General features: G+C 49.9%; 10 protein-coding genes and 4 non-coding genes across 14 annotated transcripts, besides 2 other annotated features; 7 read left to right on the forward strand and 7 right to left on the reverse strand.

Moving 5' to 3' along the window:
• Positions 1 to 236: 236 nt before the first annotated feature.
• ACLA_015350 (SRP9/SRP21 family protein) lies at positions 237 to 797 on the forward strand (the record flags this gene model as incomplete). Its single annotated transcript, XM_001274522.1, has 2 exons — positions 237 to 308; positions 378 to 797. The coding sequence occupies 2 exons, from the start codon at positions 237 to 239 to the stop codon at positions 795 to 797; spliced, it is 492 nt and encodes a 163-aa protein (XP_001274523.1).
• Positions 702 to 728: a microsatellite.
• A 704-nt stretch (positions 798 to 1,501) lies between the features above and the next one.
• On the reverse strand, positions 1,502 to 2,952 carry ACLA_015360 (ribonucleotide-diphosphate reductase subunit RNR2; the record flags this gene model as incomplete). The annotated part of the gene is made up of 4 exons (XM_001274523.1): positions 1,502 to 2,109; positions 2,161 to 2,494; positions 2,596 to 2,841; positions 2,923 to 2,952. The coding sequence occupies 4 exons, from the start codon at positions 2,950 to 2,952 to the stop codon at positions 1,502 to 1,504; spliced, it is 1,218 nt and encodes a 405-aa protein (XP_001274524.1).
• Positions 2,953 to 4,584: 1,632 nt separating this feature from the next.
• On the forward strand, positions 4,585 to 4,656 carry ACLA_015370. The gene has a single exon. It is a non-coding gene; the product is annotated as a tRNA-Glu (tRNA).
• A 709-nt stretch (positions 4,657 to 5,365) lies between these two features.
• ACLA_015380 lies at positions 5,366 to 5,437 on the forward strand. Its single transcript has one exon. It is a non-coding gene; the product is annotated as a tRNA-Glu (tRNA).
• An 899-nt stretch (positions 5,438 to 6,336) lies between these two features.
• Positions 6,337 to 6,577, forward strand: ACLA_015390 (uncharacterized protein; the record flags this gene model as incomplete). Its single annotated transcript, XM_001274524.1, has 2 exons — positions 6,337 to 6,390; positions 6,473 to 6,577. 2 exons carry the CDS (start codon positions 6,337 to 6,339, stop codon positions 6,575 to 6,577), a joined length of 159 nt encoding a protein of 52 aa, XP_001274525.1.
• Positions 6,357 to 6,428, reverse strand: ACLA_015400. The gene has a single exon. It is a non-coding gene; the product is annotated as a tRNA-Glu (tRNA).
• Positions 6,578 to 6,813: 236 nt separating the features above from the next.
• On the reverse strand, positions 6,814 to 6,885 carry ACLA_015410. The gene has a single exon. It is a non-coding gene; the product is annotated as a tRNA-Glu (tRNA).
• Positions 6,886 to 7,735: 850 nt separating this feature from the next.
• Positions 7,736 to 8,990, reverse strand: ACLA_015420 (putative mitochondrial oxaloacetate transporter (Oac); the record flags this gene model as incomplete). The annotated part of the gene is made up of 6 exons (XM_001274525.1): positions 7,736 to 7,828; positions 7,892 to 8,037; positions 8,090 to 8,561; positions 8,619 to 8,748; positions 8,820 to 8,894; positions 8,974 to 8,990. 6 exons carry the CDS (start codon positions 8,988 to 8,990, stop codon positions 7,736 to 7,738), a joined length of 933 nt encoding a protein of 310 aa, XP_001274526.1.
• Positions 8,991 to 9,584: 594 nt separating this feature from the next.
• Positions 9,585 to 10,824, forward strand: ACLA_015430 (WD-repeat containing protein SWD2; the record flags this gene model as incomplete). The annotated part of the gene is made up of 3 exons (XM_001274526.1): positions 9,585 to 9,695; positions 9,760 to 9,985; positions 10,046 to 10,824. 3 exons carry the CDS (start codon positions 9,585 to 9,587, stop codon positions 10,822 to 10,824), a joined length of 1,116 nt encoding a protein of 371 aa, XP_001274527.1.
• Positions 10,825 to 10,934: 110 nt separating this feature from the next.
• Positions 10,935 to 12,587, reverse strand: ACLA_015440 (uncharacterized protein; the record flags this gene model as incomplete). The annotated part of the gene is made up of 1 exon (XM_001274527.1): positions 10,935 to 12,587. One exon carries the CDS (start codon positions 12,585 to 12,587, stop codon positions 10,935 to 10,937), a length of 1,653 nt encoding a protein of 550 aa, XP_001274528.1.
• Positions 12,588 to 13,073: 486 nt separating this feature from the next.
• On the reverse strand, positions 13,074 to 15,055 carry ACLA_015450 (putative integral membrane protein (Ptm1); the record flags this gene model as incomplete). Its single annotated transcript, XM_001274528.1, has 7 exons — positions 13,074 to 13,358; positions 13,427 to 14,037; positions 14,108 to 14,182; positions 14,231 to 14,271; positions 14,337 to 14,662; positions 14,724 to 14,921; positions 14,981 to 15,055. The coding sequence occupies 7 exons, from the start codon at positions 15,053 to 15,055 to the stop codon at positions 13,074 to 13,076; spliced, it is 1,611 nt and encodes a 536-aa protein (XP_001274529.1).
• Positions 15,056 to 15,479: 424 nt separating this feature from the next.
• ACLA_015460 (uncharacterized protein) lies at positions 15,480 to 16,673 on the forward strand (the record flags this gene model as incomplete). Its single annotated transcript, XM_001274529.1, has 2 exons — positions 15,480 to 15,565; positions 15,635 to 16,673. 2 exons carry the CDS (start codon positions 15,480 to 15,482, stop codon positions 16,671 to 16,673), a joined length of 1,125 nt encoding a protein of 374 aa, XP_001274530.1.
• A 93-nt stretch (positions 16,674 to 16,766) lies between these two features.
• Positions 16,767 to 17,689, reverse strand: ACLA_015470 (DUF4112 domain-containing protein; the record flags this gene model as incomplete). Its single annotated transcript, XM_001274530.1, has 3 exons — positions 16,767 to 17,256; positions 17,315 to 17,529; positions 17,615 to 17,689. 3 exons carry the CDS (start codon positions 17,687 to 17,689, stop codon positions 16,767 to 16,769), a joined length of 780 nt encoding a protein of 259 aa, XP_001274531.1.
• Positions 17,690 to 17,806: 117 nt separating this feature from the next.
• Positions 17,807 to 21,269, forward strand: ACLA_015480 (decapping enzyme complex catalytic subunit DCP2; the record flags this gene model as incomplete). The annotated part of the gene is made up of 2 exons (XM_001274531.1): positions 17,807 to 17,856; positions 18,749 to 21,269. The coding sequence occupies 2 exons, from the start codon at positions 17,807 to 17,809 to the stop codon at positions 21,267 to 21,269; spliced, it is 2,571 nt and encodes an 856-aa protein (XP_001274532.1).
• Positions 20,569 to 20,593: a microsatellite.
• Positions 21,270 to 21,367: the final 98 nt, after the last annotated feature.

Consider the following 21,367-nt stretch of genomic DNA (forward strand, 5'->3'; position numbering starts at 1 on the left):
CATGGAATGCCAAGCCTCACTACAAACACTCAAACACTGCGAATTGTTCTCCGACTCCACGTTGTCCGCACTCCACTTCAGCTTCATCCCAAACCCCCCCATTCTCCAGCTATCGACCTCTCACTTTCAGAAAACCTCTCTCATTCTACCATCTACCACCCCTGTACTACCCAATACTCAAGCAAAGACACCCATCCGCACAAGTCTGGAGCCCCAAGATCAAAACCAAAAAAAAAATGCCCTACCTATCCACAAGCCAGGCCTTCCTGGAACAATCCGCATTACTCCTCGAGGCATACCCAGATACTGTACGTGCAGCAAGACCTCTCTTCTCCCCTCCCTCCCTAGCCAATCTCACTAACATCATAACACCCCAGACCCGCATCACAACAAAATACAACTTCCCCTCACAACGACCCTCGCAAAAACCCTCCGAGCCCTCACAACCCGACCAACCCGCCGCCGCCGCCGCGCCCGTCGCCTCGCTCACCCTGAAAACCTTCAACACCGCCGCCGGCATCTGCCTCAAGTACCGCACGAACAAAGCCGCCGAGGTCGGGCGCCTGGTCACGAGTCTGGGGAAGTTGGCCGCGGGCGCGGGCGTCGCGGGGCTGGGGCTGGGTCCTGCTGCTGGGACAGCGGCGGACGTGGAGATGGTGGATGCGCCTGGGGCGGTGGAGGAGGGGTCTGCCCCTGCTTCTGCGGCGGCGGCGGCGGCGGCGGCTGCGTCTGGGAAGGCGGATTCGGGGGGCAAGGGCGGGAAGGGGAAGAAGAAAGGTGGGAAGGGGAAGAGGTGAAAAGGCCGGTGGGGGTTTGGGGGTGGTGTGTGCATTATTTCTTTTGGAAATTGGGGGGGGCCAGTATCGCGGTGTGTGCGACGCGAGTGGATTCGATCGGCTGTGGCCTGTGGAGGTCGGTGTTTGATGCCTCTGCCGATTTGAGAGTCGAGAAGGGCTGAGGAACTACGGAAGCGTGGATCAGATATGCCTGCTTCGAGGCTGATGAATCTGGGCCCTGTGACGCATGGATGTGCATCGGCAATCTATGATACCGCGACTGCTGAGACGAGGGAGGGACAGGTACTATGACTTGTATGATGAATCGTATATCCTATCAATCCAACCAATTGACCCGGTGGGCTACATACTCTTCAGGACGGGATGAAGTTCTTGTGATTATCCAAAATACTCATATTGAGTTATCCAGGCGTAATGTATAAGGGATATCCTTTCACACTAAATACATTTTCATCTGTCCAAACACATGACACGTCAAGCATCTCGGAACAGAAGATTGATGGTACAAGAAAAACGCAAAGAGAGAAGTCCGCCAGTTCCTAACGCCATGCCCATGCATATCCCATGAAAACATTCCATAATCAAGAACGCAGAAAAACAAAATAAGGAAATAATTATCTTCGCATCAGGTAGCAGGAGCCAAAGACCCTATAAGGACCCTGAACATAGGCACACAGCTGGGTATAATTCGTTCAAAGGTCGGTTTAGAAGTCTTCGTCAAAGCTGAGACCTCCTGCGTTTGTGTCCTTCGCAGCATCCTGGTTGGTATCCTTCTTGGTGCTGGCCATGACACCGGCCTTTTGGTAGTCACCAACACGCTTCTCGAAGAAGTTGGTCTTACCAGCCAGGGAAATGCTCTCCATGAAGTCGAAGGGGTTGGGAGAGTTGTAGTACTTCTTGTTTCCAAGAGCGACCAAGAGGCGATCGGCAACAAATTCGATGTACTGACACATGAGCTTGGAATTCATACCGAGGAGAGCAACTGGCAGAGCATCTGTCAGAAACTCCTGCTCAATGGCCACAGCTTCCACGATGATGTCCTCCACAACCTTCTTGTCAGGGCGGTTGTTGAGGTGGGAGAACAGCAGGCAAGCGAAGTCAGTGTGCAGACCCTCGTCACGGGAGATAAGCTCGTTAGAGAAGGTAAGACCGGGCATCAATCCACGCTTCTTGAGCCAGAAGATGGAGGCAAACGATCCGGAGAAGAAGATACCCTCGACGGCAGCAAAGGCCACAAGACGCTGGCCGAAAGACGACTCCTTATCTGAGATCCATCTCATGGCCCACTGAGCCTTCTTGTTGATGCAAGGAACTGCAAGTTGTTAGTATTCATCGGTTTACGAAAAGTATAATGACAACATACTGGTATCAATGGCATCAAAGAGGTAAGCACGCTGCTTGGGCTCCTTGATATAGGTATCAATCAGAAGCGAGTAGGTCTCAGAGTGGATGTTCTCAATCATGATCTGGAAGCCGTAGAAGCAGCGAGCCTCCGGTACCTGCACCTCATTGCTGAAGCGCTCAAGCAGGTTCTCATTGACAATACCATCAGAGGCGGCGAAGAAAGCGAGGACGTGGGAGATAAAGTAGCGCTCATCATCGTTCAGGCGGTTGTTCCAATCGTGTAGATCCTTGGAAAGATCAATCTCTTCAGCGGTCCAGAAGGAAGCCTCGGCCTTCTTATACATTTGCCAGATCTGCAAAGTCGCCAAACATGTTAGCGTCATGGAATACAACGGTGGCCGCAGATCGGAAAGAAACCACTTTACGCGTGACGCGTGGCGGACGTGACACTCACCTCATGATACTTGATGGGGAAGAGGACAAAACGGTGAGGGTTTTCTTGCAGCAGAGGCTCGTTGGCCTCGAGTTCCTTGATGGCAGCAATCTTAGTGGAGGCTTCGGTAGGCTTTTCCACAATCTTCTTGACAGGCGCGTCGGTGACAGGTGTGGTTGACGGCGCGTTCTCCTTGCCGGCAACGCCGAAATTGATCTTCTTCACAGGCGAGTCGCTCATCTTGAGGTTTTCGAGCGAAGATGCAGCCTATAGACAACACAATGTTAGTATATGCAAAATACACCGTCGCGTCTCCCCGTGGGAGGCAAACGACGTAACATCACGTACCTGCTTAGAAGGGGTAACCTGAGCAGTCATTTTGTTAGACGTCTAAGGGAATGTGAAGACGAAATAATAACACGAATTGATCACACAGACACAGAGAGTCTTCAATACTGAGCTGAGCAGATGAGACGGGGAAGAAGCAAGTCTGCCAGAAGGGGAGGACGAGGGACAGAAATACTTGCTGCAGACGGGGAGCGTGATTCTTAGCGTGACGGGCTAAGTCACGTCGCACGTGATTTGGCGCGCCTTTGGAGACTGGTGGCTGGCGGAAAGACCTTGATTACGTATGGTTTGTTTTTTGGCGTCGCGTCTTCCAGGCACAAAAAAACGCCAAACCTCCCAGGCAGCGACATGCTCCTCTTACTCTTTTGGTACTGAAAGCTCCGTATTATTCTGGACTCACACTAGGCAGTCTTGCTCTTGCCTCTTGGGGTCCATGATCCATCAGCCCACTGCCCTCGAAGTCTCTCCGGCATATTTGATATCCACTCTTCAAAACAGTCATGAGATTTGCGACTCAAGGTCTTATTACGATCCACATTCCAGATCTTTGCAGTTGGAAGTGCATAAGCACTCCGTAGTCCGTAATAAGGACTCAAGAAATTTAGCAATAATAGTTCGTATCGCGCGTCCAGCAAAATTTATCTTATCAGATCGCGGACGCGCTCTTCATTCGCTGAGCGTACAAGGCCCTCACTAGAGCACCTACTCACCACATTGGACCCCATCCTACTTACCAGATCAGCTGGCTCAACGGATGTCTATGTCTGTTTTTTTCTGCATGGCTTTGATAGTCTCTTGTACCTCATACACACCAATAAGTCTTGTCAGAGTGTAAAGTTGGAATATCACCTAGTTACACTTAACAATCACAGTATGCAAGTCATCTAACCCTACGTTCCTGCCCTGACCTATTATTCTCCACCTGGTGGCTTGGGAAACGCTCTCTTTCACCATAAGTGATAATGATGAAAAAGACGGCTTAAATGATTGTAATCATCGCATAAGCTGAGTTCCGTTATTTTCTTGGATTCATCATCATCCCGACGGAATAAATGTCCTTACCATTTAGGCTAGCTTTGAGTGGACGCGACGCGTCAAGAAGCTAGAACTCAAGAAAAGCCCAATCGTCTGGAGACAACATGCAAGGGTTTGGGCTTTGGTAGCGGATATACGGATATACATCCAATTACCCACTCCCTTTAATCAACATTCCTGGTGTCTTGTTCGAATGTTCGATTTGATGTTCCAAATAAGTAGACTGTGTTGCATAGCAATCCAGAGGCCAGAGCCCCAGGCTACTTCTGCATTGGTCCGGCACGTCACTGAACCCGATGAATGTCATTTTATGGGCTGTCAAGCTAAGAGGAAATAAATGCTGTGGATACCACGCCGGTATTCTTACTTTGTCTATGGTAGAGCATGTCTAGAATGCGATGGATTTAAGCCGTGGTTTCTTCTCTCGCTTTGTGTTGGAAGCTCAAAGTGTTCGATAATGCGCGAACCATCCTTGGCTATGGTTGGGCGACCGGTTTCTAGAACATGGTAAGGCCCTGGACCTAATGACATTCTAAACTCATTATCATATACCATCAATCTCTACCTATTCAAGCACCAAGTAGAATTAGCCCATGTTGCTTAATAAGGTTTCTCTACCAACAACAATCCGATGTGGTGTAATGGTCAACATCGCTGTCTCTCACACAGCAGCTCGGGGTTCGATTCCCCGCATCGGAAGTGTTTTCTTTTTTTGCCCCGCTCCAATACCCATCCATCATGCCATGTATTGGGACTTAAATCTGCCATCGAAGTGCATGCATATACATACTACAGAGTACGTCCCAGTGGCCTATTTTTCTCCGGATGGTTTTTGATTTTCTACTACTTCTTTCCTCCATATGGAATTTCTACTTCTGCTACCGGTAGAATCCGGTTAGAAACACCAGCTCTGCATTATTGCTGTTGGGCTGGTCTCTCTGACGAGTGGAAGAATACAGAGTAGGGGGCCATATGTAGCCAACAGATGGAAGTATCCACCATACGATTCAATCATGCTGTAACCGGGGAATGCAAAGCACAACTAGGAATACACAAATGGTTGCAATACTACCTTCAGAGCTATAAGAATGCTAGTTGGATACTAGTATACCATAAGGCCAAAGACCAACATTACCGCGAGTTGCCAGGCAACTCGCGAATCCAGATCCATATAGTAGCGCACTGGGTAGCTATTAGAGATCCTTACAAAAGCTAATCGAATGTGAATTGGCAATACTCAATGCTGATAGAACATTGATCAAGCTACCTGCTTGATGGGGACTACATTGAGAGTCAATCTTATGGATCTGGTCCTCACTATTTGATTCTTTGGTATATCAGCAAGCATTTCCAAAATTTATTCCTAGACCGAACATGAGGCCAAAAATCGCCAATCTCTCAACAGCCATCCGATGTGGTGTAATGGTCAACATCGCTGTCTCTCACACAGCAGCTCGGGGTTCGATTCCCCGCATCGGAATACGATCTTTTTTTGAGCTTTTAAATCAACGTCGACCACCTACCATCTGCTAGACACTGGGATCTTCAACTCCGCTCTTTTGTCATTTTTTGAATGCTCGTTCTCATACCTAGCACTCTGGACAGTGTCCCAACCTTGACGTTGGGCATCTCATGTACTTTCTGCTCCGTCTACATCAGGCTCACTCCTGTGTGTGTATGGGTTTGTGACCGTCGGCGCAGTATCGCCTATTCGAAATCACTGTTAGACGGGATAGCCACAGGCTTGGTATCTATTTCTTGTCCAACTGGCTTGAAATGGGTCGTGACTGGGCCACATATGTCGATTGAGATTTCAACGGTCGGGTGCTCGGTAGTATTCTACTATGCCACAAGAAGGCTGGAGTTCATGTGATTGAGAAGCTCGATGCTCTCGTGGTAACAACGGCCAGGGTAGCCAGTATCCGGCAGTGCTCTAGACCGCACCAGCACTAGTAGCTTCAAACTCTTAGGCCGATATATCTGCGTGGCTTCGTTCTATCGTTCGACAAATCTAGGGACTGGGACGAGATCAGAGAAGATATCCAGTGGTCGATGCGGGAGGCGGGTAGGAACATGATTCACATATCAATCATGCCTGTCTACTAGGCCCCGGCCACTAAAGTCCTCAAAGCGCGCAGGTTAATTGGTTCCTTCTGCATACCCGTTAGTGAGGTGAAGGGTATGATTCCCGGGACCAAGAAGTGTGGTCCAAGATGCTGGATATCATGGTGCATCGGAGAAAGGAGAGTTGTGTATGGATCTCATTGGGCCAACTGTTAGGCCGGTCAGTCCGAAGTCAAATATATGCTCTGCGATGTGCACGAAGGCAAATGGAGCTATGTGAGAATCGTATGAATACAATAGTGAGGGGACAAAAAAATGTATACGCAAAAAGTGAATTCCGATGCGGGGAATCGAACCCCGAGCTGCTGTGTGAGAGACAGCGATGTTGACCATTACACCACATCGGAGTGGTTGTTGTAGCAACGAGCGGTTCTTTTAACTCTGTTCCTAGCCAGGGATTGTGAAGCAGCTCATGAAGGAGGATGCCGTTGCTGCCCCAATTGGTTGCCATTCCCCTGGTTCTGAGCCACATGGAACCTATGGTGTAAGTACCTAGATTCCTAAGCCCGTTTCAACTTCCAAGTTCCAACTCCCGAGGCCCGGATACTGAAGTCTGAATATGAGTGGTGATCAGATAACCAACATCTGATTTTCAATCCCTTTTGGAGTACAATGATATCACAGAAATTCCTAAGGGCCGCTCTCTACATGGACAAAAATAAAATACTTTCTTCGTGAAGATTTACTAGAAACTACATCCTCCGGGGAGGTGCAAAAAGAAGAAGATTGCTATTCCGATGCGGGGAATCGAACCCCGAGCTGCTGTGTGAGAGACAGCGATGTTGACCATTACACCACATCGGATTGCTTGTAGATCTTCACCTTTATTAACTATATAAGCAAATTCCTATCTTGACACGTTTTCACTTGTATATTCATGACTTACTGCAGCTGAATGCCTTATTGATGTCGGGTTGGCTTAAAGTTCTGTTGCACCATCATCATAGTCTTTCTCTAGTTGGTTGGAATTCACCTGATTGTCCTCACATACCAACAATCGTTGGTTAATATTTGGATCTGTATGATCCTGGCGGCTGTTGAGTTCCCGCGATATATAAAACCATTTGACGTATCAGCCTGAAGTATCCCCAACCCCCCAGCTCATCACCACGTATAGAGAATCAATATTGACACGATCGGAAGCACCTGCAATAACCAGGAGCCAGCGTATGCCACCACTCAACAACACGGAATGCCTCCAAAACATCTCACAGTGAATGAAATTCGTGGAACAAGTGCTCGCTGGCGAAGTATCGGAATGGCACCGCAGGACGAAATATCTCACCCCTCCAACCTAGGGTTAAATGCAACTCTAGGAAGTGCGTCTAGATCGGAGCTTGCTGAAGACACTCGGGTTGCAGGGATGATCCCCAACAGAAGCCGCGCGTCATCAGATGTCACATGGAGGAAAAGGCAGGAGAACAAGCATAGGAAACAGTTTATGTCTAGAACGACGTATTATGGCTGATATTTACAGAGAACCATACCGCAACTCGGTAGGACAAACCAGGGGCAAACGCCTCCAATGTATATACCCAAACGGCCCGGGCGAGCTAGTTTATGCCCGATCGCCAATGCAGAGAAAATAACAAACCAGTGGCCCATTTTCAATATTGTACCAAGGGCGCCACTGCCATACAGAAGAGTGGCCGGCTCAGATCTGTGCCTTGATCGAATCAGGGAGGAACCGGTCCTCGACCCTACGCATCAACTTGTTGGTCTGTTCAGCCAAGCTGAGAGTGAGAATCTACATAACAGTCAGCAACCCGCGGTTAAGTTTAGTATCGGGCTGCGGGTGACAACGACTTACAGTGTGAGGTAGAATACGAGCCAGATGTGCAAAATAGCCCTTGTAAATAGCAAGCACGCCCTCCTTCCGGATAGTCTTGAAGAGGCAATCGAAAGCTCCCTTGTAAAGATCGCCCGTCTGGTTATACATCCGGGACATAACCGTGTCTGGACAAGATGTTAGCCATCACACGGTCGAGAAAGGATTCATCAAACATACCAGGAGGATGCATAACACAGCAGACCACAAACCCGGATGCAGTACTACTGGCCAAGTGAAGGGCAGGTCCATCCTCCATGCCGAGATGGTTCATCAAGCGCCGCTTCGCGAAAAAGTATGTAGGAAGCTGAACAGAGCTACCGAAACCAGTGCGAACCATGGCTGCACCGACACCCCGATATAGCCCACCGACACCCTCAGATGTATAGATCTTTCGCAGACCATCAAAGGAGTTTCGATACTTGTGCTGGGTGCCAACTGGAAGGAAAGGAGAGTATGACTGCAAACGAGTCTTCACCAGGAAGAACGGGGAGCCGGCAGCAGCGCCAATAATGCCGGAAGCCGCACCCGAGAACACATTGATGCCCAATGATTGGACCTGCGGGTCCTTGTACACGGCGGTCGTGATGCCTTTTCGCAATGGTTCGTAGAAGCCCAGACGGCAACCGTTCAGCAAGACCTGGTAGATGTACTAAACCCAACCCAATCAGCGACCATGAACCGACCATAGGGTTGAAGAATCACATACTGCGGAGCCGATGCCCCGGAACAATCCACGAGGACCCTCATTCTGTAGAATGACCTTCACACCATGGAAAACACCTCTATATTTCTTCACCGCATCACTCTTCGACTGGAGCTCTCCTTGAAGTTGTAACCTGATGACCGAGAGAGATCAGTCATAGCCGTCCCGTGGTAATGATGTTGACGCAAAAGAAGATAAGCATACCGAATCTTCACCGTCTCGAAGCTGTGAGTGACCGTCACCGCTCCACATGCCGCGATACCTCCTGCGATGAACGCACTTCAGCGCAATGCGTATCATGTCAGCGCAAACTGCCATGTGTGTATAGAGTGTATAGGTGAGATGAAGGTCCGCATACCCTGTGGTCGTCGACATGATCACCGATGGATAATATAGTGAACAAACAGAACGAACAAGACGTTCGATAGAGTCAAGTAGGCAAGATTGGAGATGGTCGCCAGGAGGGAGGATGAGCGGACAATTACACTGGTGTAGCAGCAAGTGTCAGCGCTACAGATTCCGTCTGATATATTGTTCCTCCGAGCTCCAAGGCGACCAGGTGAAAGAGGATGAACGGTGTAAGATGGAAGTAACGTCAAGAATGTCAGGAACCTTTTTCAGTCATAGTCGCAAATCAGCCCAAATGTGAGATGTACTGTGGCATTTCCGTGTTGTTGATTGGCCCAATCCTGTCAATGCCTCCGACTATCGGATTGACAATCGGCCATTATCTAAGCGCCGGAGCGGAAGAACAAGCTTTCCGCCTAGCGTCGGTTAGACGCGCCAGATGCCGCCAGAACGCGTGAAGCAAGCTCTCTTCGTTGATTCCGCTGTCGGGGAAGTAAAACCGTAGAGGCTGCTATAGGACAGGGACCACCACGCAGGAAGAGGACGCGCCGTGGATGCACTTACAGCACATTGCATAGCGTTCGGGTCACTCAGAACCGGCAACAACCTTGGTCATAAATAATGGCGGAGGGCCAACAGCAACCACAGCAGCTGGCACAGCAGTCGCAGCCACAAGCTCTTATGCAGTCTCAGAAGGTGTCTGATATCATTCGTAGCTTTCATCCTGCAAAGGTTTGGTGATGACTGTCTCCCAGCTGACCCAGAGAACTAATCGGATTCTTGTTGAAATATATAGGCTTTCAAAGGATCGAAGCACGAACCCTCAAACTACGTTACATCATTGGACTTCGATGACCAGGGCGACTACTTGGTGGCATCAGGCGACGACGAGACAATCCAGGTGTTTGATATCAAGGAGGGGAAATCGACGAAATCAGTACCAAGCAAGAAATATGGAGTACACCTAGCGAGATTCACGCACCATTCTCGCCAGATTCTGCACGCGAGTACAAAGGTTGATGGTATGTCAATCTAGAGTGTTTTTACTGTCGCCAATGGGCTGGGAACTCACATTTAGCCAGATTCTCTCCGACTACTTGACCTTCACAATGAGGGCTACGTTCGTTATTTCTCAGGTCATACCGACAAAGTGACTTGCTTGGCCCTTTCTCCTGGCAGCGACACATTCATCTCATGCTCCAAGGACGATACCATTGCGCTTTGGGACCTGAGCTCGAGGAACGCCCAAGGAAAACTCAAGCTGGCTACGCCGTATCTGGTTGCTTTTGATCCCTCTGCCTCTGTCATCGCAATTGCATCGCAGTCTACGTCGTCTGTGCTCTTGTACGATTTCCGCAATTACGACAAGGCTCCGTTTTCCACATTTGATCTTGCACCATATGAGGAACGATACACACCCTCAACCAGGGGAAGGGCTTGGACTCGGCTTGAATTTTCTAATGACGGAAAACACTTGATTGTTGGCACCGACTACCATGGACATTTCGTTCTTGATGCTTTTGAAGGCAACCTGAAGGCCTTCTTAGTCGGCAAGAACGGCTCTCCTGGTCGCGCTGCCCCCGTTTCGACAACAGGGAAACCCTTGGGCCAAGGAGATGTGTGTTTTACTCCGGACGGTCGATATGCTATCGGAGGCTCTGGCGACCACACGGATGTCCTCGTGTGGGACTTGCAGCAAACACCCGATGCCAACTCCCTTCTGCAGCCAATGACCAGGTTGACCAACCGTGGTCGAACCGCCATTTTAGAATACAACCCACGGTACAACATGCTGGCTACTGCCGATAAGGAGGTAGTTTTCTGGCTCCCAGAGGAGAGTCAAAGATCCCTTGAGAAGTGATAACACGTGATGTGGATTGAATGAAGCCGAGCGGAAAAGACGTCTCATCATAAACTGGTTCAATTCGTCAGGGTTGTATCCCTTCTTTCTGGTGAGCCTGTCGAGTGAGCCTACACTCTCCGGTCTTTGTCTTTACCTGCCAAACTTCTGGCAGTGTCACACACCCACACAAGTGGTCCCTCCAAATCTTCATCGCCATTTCTGTGTTCCTCGATCGTGGACTCAATTTGCTTGACGACAGTGCGATTGCTGGATATGGTCGTAACTCCTGTGACCCACCCGTACATGAACACACTGTAATTGATGTCTGACAAGATCCCCGCGACTTGGTGCGACACTGGAGGGAGGATTCCTTGATCCGTTGCTGATTCGATTACGGATTTCGACTCAACCGTCTTGATAGGGATCCGCCACCCAGAAGGCACTTCATAATCCGAAAGCTCTTGAAACTTATGGAGGAGAGAAGTTACGTCACAGTCCTCGTAAGGAGGATGTCCCATCAGAAGCTCTGCGCGTTTCTTTTCGGCATCGGTACCGATGGTATCGACTATCTCCCGCATCCGTCTTGCAGCCTCCGTGGTGCAGATCAACTCATGTCCAGTCATTGCTGGCCAAAGCTCCGTGGGCAGCAACGGCCTTTGCTTCTCCACCTCGACCTGCCTAAAGATGGCCTTATGGTGATTGGCAGATAGGACTACGGCCTTGTAATGCGACAGATCAGAAACTGCTGCCAGCAGCAGTGTGCAGTCCACATTCAGCACTGGAGTGAATTGTGCGAAGTGATTGGGAAGCAAATGAGCTAGGCTGTCTTCCTGAACTGCTGCATCTTTGGGCTCATCACCGTTCACTGCCTGTGTCTTGGCTATATCCCCCCCACAGCTCACTATGATACCATAGTCTCGAACCACTTTTAATAGATCATCAATCTCAGGGCATTGCCCTTCCTCAATCTTCGGGATCACAAATCGCAGCCGAGGATGTTTGTACCTGACTCGCGTAGCATTGGCAGCCTTCCTCATATCGCCCGCCAACTTGATGAGCTCAACTTCATCGTCGTCGTCGTCCCCGCTGTCATACTCATCATTGTCGTAATTTCGTAACACGGTCCTCTCTTCCCCTTCTTCATCATCGTCCGAATCCGCCTCCCAGCCTTTCTTAGCCATCTCAAACAACAACCGAGTCTCCGAAATGGTCGAGACCTTAACCCATTCCTCACCGTTATCTGCCACGATATCCACAAAGACACTCTTCCGAACATCCTGACTCGGCCGTTTCTTCGTCCACCCTTTCCCGCCCTCCCCCGCACCCGCCGCTCCATCCCAGTAAAACCGCTTCCCAAAAGCTACCAAGCCAGTGCACGTATTCTTAGCGATGTTCCAAACCGCCTCGTAGAAGGGTAGATTCGACGACCGCAGCGCATGCAGAAGCCGTAACTCCGGCCCGTCGCCGTCTTCCGCGCTTGTGGCCGCCGTGACGGTATTGATCTTGCCGGCGAGTTTTTCGAGCATCCGTAGCTCGGACAGGACGTTGGATCTGAGCGAGCGGACTTCGACGAGCTGCGGGTTGCGTAGGGTTCGGGAGAGCATGGACTGGAGCGTGTCGATCTCGTCAAGGAGATTGCGGCATTGGCTCACAAGGGAGGCTGCGAGGGCGCGGCTGCTTTTGATACTGGATTCATCTTGTGTGTTTTGTGATTTGGTGTCATCGTCGACGAGGGCTTCTTGACTGCCAGCAGATTGGGTGTTTTGATCATTGTTGCCCATCATTGGCAGCGAGACTCTCCGAGTGTGAGTCAAAAAAAGGATAGACAATCGATGGCGGCCGAGGTAGGTAGATAAGTAAATAGCTGCTTAGGGCGGGCGGGCATGGAAACTCTATACCAGTCTCTCTCCAACAAATCCGCTGCTTTTACCCTCCAAGTATAGTCTCTAGAATTGTCGATAATGCTACGCAGCGAAGTAGATTTAAGAAGGATACAAGAAGACTCAATTAATCCATAATCGTAACTGTCGGAACTCGCAAAGCCAATCTATAATACACCAATCGGCCAAAACGCCATCAAATGCCTTTAACAGTCGCAGACAAAACGGAAAGATCTTTGGAGATCAAGCCTCCAAGTCCTGAATTTGTATAATATTGACTCGTCTTCTCCAGACACGAAGACACAAAATAATGCACTCTGCTACAACACAAGCCATCGGTTGTCCAGCTTGAAAGAGAAGACTTTGCCCTGCTCCATGACAGAGCCATTAGTCTGATTTGTGAGACGTGAGTCTCTGTCTCTCACTCGAGTTTCGTGGTGAATCATCCTCGTCATCAGACCATTTGTCTCCGTCCTCGCCTACGGCAAAGATGGTTTCTCCGTCGAGAGACTCCCGTTGGCGCGGAGCAGAAGGCACGGGTTTAGGAGGTACTGGCGACAGCTCGCGACGGGTTGCCGGGCCGGAGTTCGATTGAGGGCCTGCGAAAGCTTCTTCGTCGTCCAATACACTGTTGAAAGACCGAATCTCGAACCCATCGTCGTCTTGTGCAAGCTGCGACAAAAGTCAGTATTCACTAACGTAGGGGAGAGATTGGTACGGAAGCCGTATCTAGGACATACCTCATCACTCATTGCAAATCGTCTGTTGTTGGCAGTAGGCCTCCAGAGATATGCGACAAACGCGATATCGAACAAGTATACGAGGTTAAGCCATCCGTCGAGCACGAACCACCTGGTCTTCCAGTGATCTGGCACAAAGCTCGCTTCGCTACGACCGGCGAATGCAAACGAGTTGATAAAGAAGAACCCGAAGATGACGATGATGCTACCCAGAATACACCACCACAGCTTCTTGTACATCATCGCCTTAACCTTCTGTTTCCGATCAATCAGGTCCTTCATGGTTGCATTCAATGAGTTGAGAGTCCACACATAGAACCCGGTCAGAGTACCGGCGAGTGGGAGCACGATCAGGAGGACGAGCGGGCCGGCGCTATCGGGAGTGATTGACAAACTTGCAACAGCGTAGATGACGCCGAAGACGAAGTGGGTTATGGCCAGGATTCGGACATAGACCATGGTCCGACCTAAAGAGGGCTTGACCACACCGTAACCCATGCAAACGATGAGCAGAAGGAAGAAGGAAAAGGAGTTACGTCCTGCGTTTAGGACAGCGACGATAACCATCAGCACTTTCGCACCGACATTCAAGCCATGACGGTTTTGGAAATCTGCAAAAAAAGTCAGACAATCAAGCTTTCACCTGGACAAACTCTGTAGGAGTCCAATGAGTGGATTTACCGTAGAAGCCCCAGGTCATCAATTGTTCCAAGATAAGGAAAACAAGAATAGCGGTAATGTAGTTTTGCACAGGCACTGGTGAAAATCAGTAATAGAGCGTCATAAAGCAAGAATGGCACCCACGTATGTCATGACGATTCTGAACGTAAAGGAATGCCCAGAACCTATCCCAGTCATGTCAGTACACCCTCGAACCGATATGACGAGCTCTCGCAATCCCAAAACTTACACTCCAACAACAGCGTAGACAATGGTCAAACCGCCGTAGAACGGCAGCTTGGCAATCTGCGCAGCCGGAAGTTCACCATATGCGTTTCTAAATTCAACAGCGGCTTTGTAGTCCTTCCCAGAGTATCCATACGTGCTGACACAATAGAATCCGGTCTTTTTGATGGGATAGTTGATTGCAGCTGGATTCTTGAGATGTACTGCCTTCGAGATGATGGGGAAGTGTGATGCATCGCTTGCGTTGGCGGCCAATATAAAGGACCCTATCTGATCTTCCTCGCATAGCTTCGCTTCAACGCTGGCTCGATCGCAAATAGTTTCCTTGATCTAAAAGGTATGTGTGAGCGGAGCGACTCCTTTTTTGGTCATGAGTTTGGAGAAGACATACCTCGGGATTGTCGGATACTGATCTCCCGATCAAATTCTCATCGCTCCATTCGAATATAACAACACTGACAAGAGGATCGCCGTCGCCTGCGTCGGTACTTTGAACGAACTTGGTTGTGATGTAAGGATCCACGCTGCCACCCCATGCCTTGGGACCGTACATCCCTGAACAACGTTGTCGGTGCGCTTCATCCTGAGTCTAATAGAGCCATTCTGTCAGACACAAAAAAAAAGAGGAGTTATTGAACATGCGCGCACCAGTTCCACCTCATTTGCAAGCACTCCACCTGCCAGAAATGCAGTCAGGCTCAATGCCCTGAGCCAGCTCTTCATCTTGATCACAGCAAACAGGCGTACTAGGCCACCGAGATTCCGAGAGGAGTTTATCCGCGACCAGGAACCATCCAACTGAGAGCCGAATTGTCGATGTTGTATCAAATCTTCAGTTGGAATTCCAAGAGGATTGACTTGGAATTCTCTGGTTTCTGGCAGAGTAGCTTCAATGGAAGTTGAATTGGAGCTTACCCGTAGATAGTTCGCAGACTAGATAGAAACGGCTTTAAATTGGTCATGGGCCATCGTGGCTACACTGGGACCGGGGAAGCCGCGTACTGACGGTCCCACCAATCATACTGTGCCTGTAGTGGCACCGCCATCGACTTTCTGCCTCTACAAGGGAAATTTCTCGCCGTCACGGCCTGTATACTATTATTGCTGCCCGATCTATTCAACGCGAAGCTAGGCAAGCAATATCAAAATGCCTGGAAAAGAGCTGACAGACCCTTGTGTGGACTGCGCCGATGCGGAGGCCATATTGACGGTGCGATGCCGTCGTCTTTGCCAGTATGGTTGACCTTCAGAGATTCTCCAAGGTGGGGTGGATAAATGTTGACTGAAATTCTCTTTATATAGGGATTGCTATGCAAGATTCGTGAATTTCAAAGTGTTTAAGCGCATGGAGAACTACCGTCTTCGAAGAAATATGTCCAGAACTGGCCCATGCAAACTGCTGCTTCCGCTCTCATATGGCACCTCCTCCTCGGTGTTGTTGCACATTCTGAATGCTCAGATTCAACACGAGCGCGCAAAGTCCCATCCCTCCCCAGGCTTTGAACTTCATGTGCTCGTGATAGAGCCTTCGACCGTCTCAACTTCAAGCCCACCGCACGATGAAGGGTTTGACCTGCTTCAGCAGACTTTCCCTTCGCACTCCTTCACTCGGGTCTCGCTTCACAATGTTTTCGAGTTGGATCCTAGTATTCAGGATGTCCTTTCACAGTTTTCCAGCGAAGGCTTTACAGACGATGCCACTATGTCGGATAAAGACCGTCTGGATGCCTTCCGTGCTTCCATTACAACCGCTACATCCCGAGTCGACGTTGATTATATCTTGATTACCCGACTCGTCGTCGCATTTGCGAAGAAAATTGAGTGTAGAGGAGTGGTATGGGGAGATTCGGATACTAGACTCGCGGCCAAGACTCTCGCCAATGTGGCCAAAGGACGTGGCTCAGCTATTACCTGGCAGGTGTGCGATGGAATGTCGCCGTTTGGCCTCGAGTTCAGCTTTCCTTTGCGGGACTTGTACAAAGCTGAGGTGCAAAACTACGCGAGTTTCTTTCCTGAATTGGCCAAGATCATCATCCCAGACGAGCCGCCTTCGGAAAACATTCTTACTAAGAACTTGTCAATCGACGAACTCATGATGCGCTACGTTCAGACACAGGGTGAAAAGTACCCCGGCATTATGGCCAATGTGACGCGGACTGCAAGCAAGCTCCAAGCATCTCTAGTACCTGCTAACGTACCTCGATGCAGTTTCTGCGGGGGCTCCATGCTGAATCAAGACGGTCAAATCATTATGGGTGGTGCCGCTGGCAATTCGGAAGTCCGTCAGGGAGCCGAACTATGCTACGCCTGCACTAGGTCTCGTCCTGAAGTATCTTATTAAAATTATGAATATTAGACTCTAAAGATTACAACTCTGCATTGCCTCAACAGGAAACACAACACAAGTTCGAATGACTAAGGAAAAGGACGCCCTTTACGTTCGCCTTTTACTTCTTGAGTTGTCGACCACTCCAGTCTCCAAGTCGTCTTCCCGATGTGATGCTCCTCCAAACCATCTGTTTTGGGACCGGTTACTCTGCGAATGTTTGGCGGCTTTAGGCTTAGCAGGACCTGTATGCGCGCGGTCATCGTGCCGGGGCGGCTCACCCACGGTGCTCTCATCGTATCGATCGAATTCTTCCGGCAGGCTCATATCAACAGTTCCTTCTTGATTTCTCCTTTGGGCTTTGAGAGTTTTCGCTCCCCTTTCCCGCAAATGCTTTTCCAGGATGACCGCATTCCGCGTATTGCACTTGTAGGCGGCATCTGCGAGATCTCCCACAAATGGAATAAGGCCGATGAAGAAGTCAATCAACACATTGATCAGCATCATCATTCGAAGACGTGCTGGTAGGCCCCCATCGACGTTCTCGCAAGTCTTCACGACCATCATGGCGAGAGCCGCATCGCCGGCGTCACCGATACTGAGACAGGTGTAAGCATTGGTGCTTCGAGGTATTATACGTCGGACCTTGAACTTACAAAGGAACCAACCCAATGACACTGCCCCAGCCAAAGCGAATGCCGCAGAGATTGAACAGGCTGTAGTCCAGTCTATACGCCCTGCGTTTCACCTGGGTGAGGATCTTACGATCGTTATCGGACAGGCCAGGAGGAATGGCCTTGCGTCTCTTCTGTGTTTTCTTTCCAAAGGCACGGGACAGGCGCGAAGCCGGAACTTCCTCGAAATAGGGATCCTGTGAGCAAAATTGCGTTAGCAGGAGCGAGTCTGACCATTGAAAGAAGAATCCTATCTCGTCAATAACATCAAATTAAGCCTACCTCTTGACCGAAATGATTTCTTGCCGACTCTGCTAGGATCCTCTTGCCGACCAAGGATACCAGAGCACCCGACATTGCTTCTCTGAGAACAAGTAGAATAAGGGTGCGATTGAATGCTAGACCGAGCGCTTAGGTCAATGTTGAAAGAGAAATGATGCGAAATGATTTATAAATTTTCCGCTTCCAGATGGAATGAAATTCAGCAAAGAGTGCTGGCGTGATGTTGCTCCCTTGTACAAGAGGTGGGTGTACGGGCGAAAACTCCCAATCTTATGCTCCGATTATATCGTTTAAGATAAATTAAGCTTTTGGAAATTTGACGTAGCAGGCCACACTGGGCATGATATAAGCCGGTTTTTCTTTTATGCTGAGCTGTATCTGGTGTTAAGAATTCATTTCTATATGGTTGCTACCCGTCTGCTGTTAAAAATAATGTCCTTTCTTTTTACTCCCTTCACATGAACAAGAAAACGTCATCCCGTCTTGTCCACCGGCACCAGCACAGATGATCCTTACTTTTCTTTCCCAGATTTTGGTCTGCTGATCGGCATCAGCCACAATGTCACTCGTGCACAACATGGAAGAACTCAGATAAGTCATGGAAAGCAAGTTCAGCGGTGGCGTAAACAGATTCACTGACTGACTGCGCCACAGGCCCTCTGGGGTTCGGGCTTTCTGTTAATCCAGCTCAGCTCCTCCTCTTCGGCTCTTCCCTTTGATGATTGTCGCCCAACACTCCCATCGACTGTCTAGCGCAAGGTGAACATACCACAACTTTCTTTCTTGTCATATACCCTGTTCCTGTTTCTCTTTTTATCAGGATAGACACAGAATTGAATTGGTCTGCTCTTGCCAGGCCTTTCCAATCTCTTTGAGCAACAGTACGCTTCCGGGCTGGCAATTATTGCCAAGCACCCTTCTTCGAAGCTGCGTCACTGGTGTGCTGTCCCCCCTCCATCTCCGTCATCCTCTCCACGCTGTTGGTTTTGGAGAGAGGTTTTTTCAAGCAGACCAAAGGCTGTGTTGAAATGCTAGAAGACGTCGGACAATATGACAGAAACAAAGATGCAGCTGGAGGACTGTAAGTGTTTCTGTCCGCGCTCCGGTCGCGCAAGGCGTCGATGGCGACTGCAGCCATAATGAGGTTGATGCTAAATGCTTGCGACCCCTGGGTTTAGGGCTGGATGACCTGTGTGTCCGCTTCATCATAAATTTACCCCGCGAAGAGTTGGAGTCCGTCGAGCGGATCTGTTTCCAAGTCGAGGAAGCGCAATGGTTCTACGAGGATTTCATTCGGCCGTTGGACCCGGCACTTCCCTCGTTGTCGCTGAAAGCTTTCGCGTTGCGCATCTTTCAGCACTGCCCGCTCATGTCACAATGGTCTCACTATCACCACATCACGGCCTTTTCGGAGTTTCTTGCCTACAAGACCCGTGTGCCTGTGCGTGGGGCTATTATGCTAAACCAGGATATGGATGAAGTCGTACTGGTGAAGGGGTGGAAGAAGGGTGCCAATTGGAGTTTCCCCCGTGGTAAGATCAACAAGGGTGAGAAGGATCTTGACTGTGCCATCCGCGAAGTTTACGAGGAGACGGGCTTTGATGTTCGACAGGCTGGGCTGGTGAAGGATGATGAAAACGTCAAATTCATCGAGATTACCATGAGAGAACAGCACATGCGCCTATATGTTTTCCGCGGTGTGCCCCAGGATACCCATTTTGAACCTCGCACCAGAAAGGAAATCAGTAAAATCGAATGGTACAAACTGTCGGAGCTGCCGACCCTGATGAAGAAGAACAAGCCAAATGATGAGAGTTTGGCTGTCGCGAATGCAAACAAATTTTACATGGTTGCACCTTTCATGCACCCGCTCAAGAAGTGGATCGCACAGCAGAAGAGGCTCGTCGCAAAGACAGAACCATATGGCGCTAAACAGTTGGCGCAGGTGGAAGGGGAGATGTCTATGGACGAAGCCTTTCAACCTATCATCAACAATCGGCCAACGAGGCAGAATGTTCCTAGTGACCTACCCGAAGTTACATTACCCGAAGACGCATCCTCTCACCTCAAACGACTGCTTAACATCAACTCTCTTTCTGCGCAGAATCCACTTGCTCCCTCTACGACCCTCCAGGCTGACACTTCAAAATCTAATGCTCTCTTGCAATTACTCAGGAGTGGCTCTTCTCGCGAACCTACCCCTCAGGCCCCTGCAATTGATAGAGCAACGCATCCAAATGCAGTTTCTGGGATTCATCCCCCAACGCATCAACCCGAGTCTCTTTTGGCACCGAATTTCTTTCCAGGATTTCCTCAGCAGTTTAATCAAGCTGATCAACCAGAAAATCTGCCACGGATCCCTCGAAAGCCCTATCATGGCACCGCTCCTCCGTCTTTACCTATGTCCACACACCCATATGCTAGCAATGAGCCATCTCCGCCCTTTGGATATCATGGCTTACCACAATTCCAGAACCGCCACGGACCTGAAATTCACGCACTTAGCCAAACACACCGGCCCGCGCCCGCGCCTGCACCGTATCAGCAAACCGGTGACCCTCAATTCTCACAGCCTGCTCACGCTCCGCAGATTCAAGGCGCAACTGTCCCCCCAGCCAGCAATCTACCTCCTCCCAAGCTTACCAGCCACTCATTAGCGCTTCTGAATGTGTTCAAGGATAATTCCACAAGAAGCCCTCAGCCATCAAACCCGAGTCTGGTACAGCGCTCCGAGCAAACGATAATGGCCAAGCCCAAAACATTGCACCACCAGGACCAATTGCTCGGCCTTCTTAAGGGTGCTCCTCCATCTGCGCCAGCTGAACTCTCGGCCCAGCCTGTTTCCCCAGCAGGAAAGCGAATTCTGCAACGGTCCCGCGCTGAACCTAGCACTCCCAAGCGATCTGCATCTCACATGAGTACGATGCCAAAGGGGGACCCGCGCACTTCTGCCACTGCGTCGGGTGCTGCGTCGGGTGCTCCGAATGTCACTCACCCCGAGCCGAACTTCAGAGGGCCAGTAAAGAAGATGCAGAATGGGTCGAATCGGAAGAATAAGGATCGACAGACGCAGCCTCTTGCATCTCCAATCACCATATTGTCGAGACCGCAGTCTGGGAGGAAAGAAAGCTCTCCAACTCCAGTGATTTCTCGATCTCCCAAGCCTCCTTCCAGAGCTTCCTCACAGCCTCGCACCAACAAACCGAAGGCCGCTGAGCCATCGAAGCCATTTCAACCACAAATCTTACGTCGCTCCGATAACCTTAGTTTGGATAACATTTTACCAACGCGGAGTAAAGATAACGATGGCCCTAGTCAGCAAACGGCTGGTCCACCTCCAAACGACGGTCAAGGGACGAAACCTGCACAAGCAAACTTCGACCGTCGGCCGAGTCAGACTGTTGCCCAAAAAGAGACTCTGCTCTCGCTGTTCGGCAAGCGGCCCGTTTCTCCCCTCACATCGCCTGCTGTGAAGCCCGCCCTTCATTCTTCAGTAAACAAGCCCTCAGCTCCTTCTTCGGCTGTTAGCTCGCTGTCCCCAGTTGGTGCGCCATCCGAGTTGGACACTGAGATCAACGCAAACAAGGTGTCATCGCCGGTGAACAAGGCTTTCTTGCTTGGATTCTTGGAAGGCGTGGCCAAGGGGAATAAGTAATACTCATGTTTGAGCTGATGTAAAGGAGTTATTATTATGTCTAGCAGGGACCTGTAACCCTGGGAATGTTGGTTGTACAAACCTCTCAAGTATCAACT

The sequence above is a fragment of the Aspergillus clavatus genome, genomic scaffold, assembly GCF_000002715.2.
Source record: "Aspergillus clavatus NRRL 1 1099423829795 genomic scaffold, whole genome shotgun sequence".
Taxonomy (NCBI): domain Eukaryota; kingdom Fungi; phylum Ascomycota; class Eurotiomycetes; order Eurotiales; family Aspergillaceae; genus Aspergillus; species Aspergillus clavatus.